The sequence below is a fragment of the Oncorhynchus tshawytscha genome, linkage group LG03, assembly GCF_018296145.1.
Source record: "Oncorhynchus tshawytscha isolate Ot180627B linkage group LG03, Otsh_v2.0, whole genome shotgun sequence".
Taxonomy (NCBI): Eukaryota; Metazoa; Chordata; class Actinopteri; order Salmoniformes; family Salmonidae; genus Oncorhynchus; species Oncorhynchus tshawytscha.
The window spans coordinates 44,751,396-44,757,673 of record NC_056431.1 but is presented as its reverse complement, the minus strand read 5'-3'; the positions used below and the strand labels follow the sequence as shown (position 1 = coordinate 44,757,673).

At 39.4% G+C, this 6,278-nt stretch overlaps 1 protein-coding gene across 1 annotated transcript; it reads right to left on the bottom strand.

Moving 5' to 3' along the window:
• Nucleotides 1-1,606: 1,606 nt before the first annotated feature.
• LOC112245582 (homeobox protein Hox-D1-like) lies at nt 1,607-3,411 on the bottom strand. Its single transcript, XM_024413702.2, has 2 exons — nt 2,739-3,411; nt 1,607-2,635 (listed from the first exon to the last, which is right to left on the bottom strand). The coding sequence occupies exons 1-2, from the start codon at nt 3,301-3,303 to the stop codon at nt 2,295-2,297; spliced, it is 906 nt and encodes a 301-aa protein (XP_024269470.1). The 5' UTR covers nt 3,304-3,411; the 3' UTR covers nt 1,607-2,294.
• Nucleotides 3,412-6,278: the final 2,867 nt, after the last annotated feature.

The following is a 6,278-nucleotide window of genomic DNA, read 5'->3' as shown; positions in this document are numbered from 1 at the left end:
AAAGGCACTTGTAATAGGAAGCATTATAGACAAGGCAAGCGTTATATATTAAGGCTTATACAGTATATGACCCCCATTCCTGCATTATCACTAAGTTATTCTCCAGGTAACTGTGGAATGGAAGCGCCTTTTTCGTTATGCACTTTAGATTTGCCCTGGTTGGGTTACATATAGCAATAGTTTATCATATCAGAACTATCAAATAAGAGATTCATATATTAGAAATCTCATGAATACCTTTTTTATTAACAGTAAAAGATCAGTGGAAATGCATAGATTGACAACTCTATTATTTGACAGGGATGTGTAAAAATTTGAATAAGTGCTCATTGCAAACCTTGTCCAAAGCTGACATAATAGAGAAGGATGTTTGCAGTATAGTTAAAAGATCGAACTATAGGCTAGGCTTTGGCCTGTAACTATTGGTCTTCATTATTAGCATTTCTGACAACTACATCATGCTGCAGAGTGAAACTGGTGGCTATGTGATCTTAAGATAAATGAATATGCACCCCCAACTCAAATCGCACCAGTCATTTTGAAATTACATGCTGTGTTTATTTTACCACAAAAGGAAAATGCAGTCAGTGCATCCTCACAAAAAGTTCGATCATGCTACAGCCCATTGTTGAGTAGCCAACAATCTTTTACCTCACCTAGGCCGTTGTGTCCCAGCATCCCAACTCTAGAAGAGTGAATATTACTCCTATTAAATCAAATTCTCGAATAGTTGCTGGGTGGTTATATGGTGCATTACATGTCCATCCCTTGGTAGGCCTATGGTACAGATTCATTAATAATTTGTGAACATGAACAAGGCCATTCATAGACTTGGCTTGCTCGACGGGAAATGGGCTACAGCTTCGTTGGTCAGATTTCAACTTGATGAATTTACCAGAGTAAGGTAGACCTTTGACACACTGTTACCTTCTTTTTATGTTTTATCTGTTTTCGTGTATGTTTTCTTTCTCAATTGGGTCAGTTTGCAGAAGAAATAAATACTTATCTGACGTCATATCCATAGTCACTTGCTCCTCGATGAGCCGGGAAGAACTTATTCAACTCTCACATAACGCACACGTGCTTGCGTGTGTTTTCATTGGGTTGGGTTGAACTTGTGGTGACCCAGTACCCCTAGCGAGTTCCCCACTGTTCGATCTACACAAGCTTCCTCCTGGAGGGCCCCGGTCCTTCCGTTCCTCAAATGTGAGTACTGGATATCAAAGAGGGTAAATGTGGCTATGAAGAAAACCCTGGGTTGCCGACCACTTTTCGCTCAGTGTTTGCATGTTAATTGTAGGTAGCTTAATCCTTACCACAACTCTAGTAATCAAAGACTTTAAAAGACTTTATGTTGTTCTGACAAGGGTCAGAAGCTTTCATTGTAAAATAAAAGATGGGTAGGGGGTGTAGTCCTAACATTAGCCTTTAGTTGTAATGCGTTTGCCACACAAACTCTGCGTGAGCAACACAGTGCAGGTTTGTAACGAATTTTGACACACACGGAACTTTGTTTATAGTTGAAAATGGACAAACCATTTGCAAAATTGACATTCATGAAAGGTGCGTTTTCAATCTGAGACTAAATACAACATGAATGTCGACATGAGTTATATGTATTTTATTAATTGCTGTCACTTCAAATGGTATAACTGCAGTGACTCTTCAATGATGCTATTATTATACTCAACAATCGTATATTTAAACCTGAGCGTTAGTGCATTCTTCAGCAGACTGAAGAAATATCCTGAGCACAACCTTACACCATGGCTTTTAAATAAAACATATTTGGTTAATTCAGGGTGACATAGACATACAGTACATGGGTAGTTAAATAGACTGTATAGCTCATGATAGAAGTCGGAGAGTAGGTTGAGAATGATGTAAACTTAATTGACATTTATTAACAATTGCATTGCATCACTTCTAACACTTCGGGGCTTCCCCCTGCAAATGTCTGATTCACACTTGATTTTATAAACCTAATCTTTACATAATAAGGCATTTGGTTTAATATTTGGTTAATTCAGTGTAACGCTTCGATCAGTCATCAATAAGTAAGGCAATTATAGTTCAAGACACAAACAGTGGCCCTTGATTGAAACTTCACAAACAATTTCATTCACAACATGTTGGAACTTTCCCTCAGTCAGATAACTTAACAAAAGGCACCGTGTTAATTCTTAATATCATAAAAGACATTAGTGCAATTAGTGGGATAAGATAAGATAAGAAAAGCCTAAGGTGACAACAGAAATCTGAGTAAACCACAATGATGTGCTCAACCCCTCCAGTTATCCGCTGTGGGAGAGCGTGATGGGGGAGCAGGGAGGGGATGAAACTGGAGAGTTGAGTTCTGATGATGGGGACGAGTCCGAGTTCTTCGATATGGGAGGCACGCACATCCCAGTAAGGCCTTCTTTCTCTCTCTTCTTTTGTTTCATTCTTCTGTTTTGAAACCATATTTTCACCTGGGTTTCATTCAGGTGCAAACTATGGGCTATCTCAACCCTTCTTGACCTGGTGAGATACTTGTTGAAATGAAATTCTTTTTCTAATTCTGTTAACTGCTTGGTTGTGAAATTTGTTCTTGGAATTGATCCGGCGTTCGATAATCCATATTCAATAGCTTTACCTGTAAAATAGTCAAAAAATAATGTCAGGTTGAGTCTTTATAGTCAGTTAAAGTTAATCAATTCTATGTTTTATTTCTCAATTATAGAGTAGCATTTACTTACTGATTTTGGGGTTGCTTCTTTTGATTTTCATCCAGTCAAATGTATTTGCCAAAACTTGCGGCTCCTCTTGCCTAGGACCAGTTCTTGGACAATTCTCATGGGATGGTGATGCATTCTGATGACTGGCATTGACGAATCCTCGCGATATCTTTATGCTCTGCCACTGCTGGTTTGTTTCTCTAATATCGTGGTAGTAGGTCTCTGTGGGATGGCTGGGGAAAGGACCGTTTCCTGAATATGCCGAGTTCACGCACTGGGTATGCACCCTGTTCTGTTCCACGTCGTTGTAGCATCCATACGCCAAATTATAAGCAAGTCCCTGATCCAAGTAATTGGCATCAGATACAGATGCGTCGCTATCGCGTGGCACCTTAAACACACCTTGATGATGCACTCCTCCTGATATCGACCGACTGCTGCTCTGGTGGTCCAGCATACCTGACGAAAGTCTCCCAACTATCTCCCCGTGGTACTGAAGTGTCCCTGGTTTGTGTTCGTCGTGACAGAATTTCACAGGCAATGGCATCATGTCGCCTTCCGAGTATAAGTCTAAATACGAGCTCATGTTGGCCCTTGTAAGTCGGCGTTGTATATCCACCAGAGGTTAATGATTTCCAGCGCCCCTTGTCCTCATTAGTTAGCCTACTGTACTTCCTGGCCCAACATGTAAATATGACCCACTACTGAGCAGGCGTGGTCTGGGCCCCTTTTATCCAATCAGGGCCACAAAGTGGAGCACCCAAGTGAGCTGCACTTAACTTCGTTCCCTACGGACCGGCAAGGATGTGCATGGACTATAACTCCCAAGTACTTTCCATATAAATGACGGATATACTGTGTACGTCATAACAATAATCATTGTTTGTGTTATAATGTGTATATAAGCTCATGTTTAAAGTTATTGTGAAGTAAATAGGAATGGGTTGGTTTTAGACATCCAATGTTTTGTCATTGTAATCATTATTACCCGTTTTATGTGTGAAAATGTAAAAGACGCGCTATCATGCCTCTACCACCACTACTACGATTAGGCCTACTACCATAACAATAACAACAAACTACTCCTACTAGGGCCTGTACTACTAGTAACGATAATCAATAGTGACAATATCATATTTATTTATAGGCCCATATGATACTTTAACAGGGAAGCAGTAAAATGTATATCTATTATGTGTATTTTTTACTCGTAAAAGTTAACGTTGGCAGTGTTTCTGTGTCAAAACAAACTGTTTGACACATTATCATGTTCACAATACATTTTTTATTGTTTAAATACATGCCAAATTCCACACAGAGTTTTTCTGAAGTAGGCCTAGCGACCACAAAGCATGCACAGGCCTGCACCGCAAATGCCGACAAAGTGACTGAAATGATGGGGGTCCACGGATATATGACTAGCCATGCACAACAAAACAAAAAACATTTTGATAGAAGGATACTTAGCTATGTATGTTCAAGTGATAATGTGCCGCCCAGATACACACTATGCTGACAGCCAAGTACTCTAAATGCCTCCTGAATAGTACAGTTTCTGTCACCAATATCAGATAGGCCTACCAAATACAATTTCGAGATATATGAGAATAGTCTAAAATAACATTGTGGGACTTCTGTACAATAACTAATTGGAACTTATTTGAACCATATGGAGACAGACCTTAGTTTACAACCATGTGAGAGGGGGACTTGCGGGAACTACAGAGAAAGTTGCTCTTGGTTGATGCTGTAGCATGACCAATGTTAGGCTCCACCTGCACACTCTACTGCACACTCCACTGTAAACAAGAAATGTATTTCCCTCTTAATTTCCTTTGTAGTAGCTATAAGCTTCATAATAATCTTGCAATAATTAACTGAAGAGTATGCTTGAATGTCTAGCATATTGTTGACTAAATCAAATATATGGGCAAACCATCCCAGGGCCATTACCCATCATAAACCTATTAACGTTATGGCGCACGTGGGCAATCTGTTTCACCTTTATGGTGTGTCCATGTCATATATAAAACGAAAATATCACTGAAGGAATCATAGGTGGCACGTACCCTTTATGGAAGGATCAAACGTACATGTAATCTTAATTCACTCTTTGAATCCTTATTTGAATTGGCTTCCTTCTTTGGAGAGAGATTTATTTTTGGCTTTACCCCATTATAATAGCTCCAGCGTTGGTTGGGTGCTGTGCGCAAAGTCCATTATATCAAGGTATCAACGTCATCGTTATCTGGATGGAGAAAATGTATGAGGAAAGATGAAAGGACAAGCTCACCGAGGGTTAAAATGGCCGCCATCTACTGTGTCGAACAAGATGGTACTTCAGTGCCTCTGATGTAGGGCATACAATCAAAGTAATTAAAAGGCTGAGATTCTATTTTAACATATTAGAAAAATGCAAATTATTAATCATGTGCTATAAACAGCTTTCGCGAATTACTTTGGTTTAATTTCATTCAGACGTTGAATCAGTCTATAATGCTTTTCTTATCTGAGGAATTGAATGCATTGAACACATTTCCAGACCCACTTACTTTCTCTCGACGCCTCTAATGATACCTTCGGTGGCTCAGATTCGTTGTCTAAGCGCGCCCTCGTCCCTCTCATTCCGTGATATTTATTAAGCCAGGGCTATGTGCTCTGTGTACATCTACCAAAGTTTGGCCTCTCAGTTTGAAATGTGTTTCTAGAATTTGGAATGCAAATGCTTTGTTCACAAGGAGGTGGAATCAGTGTGAAGTCTGAAAGCGACGAGTTTTTGATTAATGAGCTTTGAAATGTTCTCTCCAGTAGGAAGAAAGGATGCGGGGCACTCTGCTATAGATGCCTAGCTCAACATAGCCTACCGCTGCAGCATCCATCCTTTGTCACTCACTAACGTTGAACAGACTATTGTAGAATATTAGGCCTATACTGTGGCCTATTTTTCCGATTTACGAATATTTTGTTACGCAAATATATTATTTGTGCTTCTCAAACGTTAAACAACACTCCAAGTGTTTTCTGTTGTTATACGCCTACACAGTATGTGGACTTGTTTAGCCTACAGTTTTAAATAATGACATATTGATAAAGGAAAATCCTCATAAAAAATGTGGAACGTGTGGTCTGCTTCACGATAGACTGTGGTAATAAATCAGCAACTTTGAGATGAAATATACGTTTTGGAAACAAAAAATAATTGGAAAAAGCAAATTAATTAGCCTTCCCTGTCAAAAATGGAGCTTACATTGTGAAGAATATAGTCTTCCTGCGCAATTTGACTTCAGGCCTAATAGGAGTGTCTGTGTCTTGGAAAATGTGCATTTCTTCAGCATCAAGCAGACATACACGGTATCTGGTTACTCTTTCGATTCAATTGCCCTCTCCCCTCATATGTGAAAAACGGATAGTTTTCCGTGTGTGTCTGATTTGAGCGACGAGACATGCCATTTCTTTGTTAAAGCTATAAGCCTTCTATTTACTATGTCATTATACTTCAAAATGGTGGCAATTTCACGTTTCTACGTCTGTTATGTGTATCAATAACGGTGCTTTTCATCC

Excerpts from the sequence above, each read along its gene's own strand:
- LOC112245582 (XM_024413702.2), bottom strand. The coding sequence starts at position 3,303 with ATGAGCTCGTATTTAGACTTATACTCGGAAGGCGACATGATGCCATTG. Across the intron at positions 2,636-2,738 it reads AAGAAGCAACCCCAAAATCA|GTAAAGCTATTGAATATGGA; the intron begins GTAAGTAAATGC and ends ACTATTTTACAG.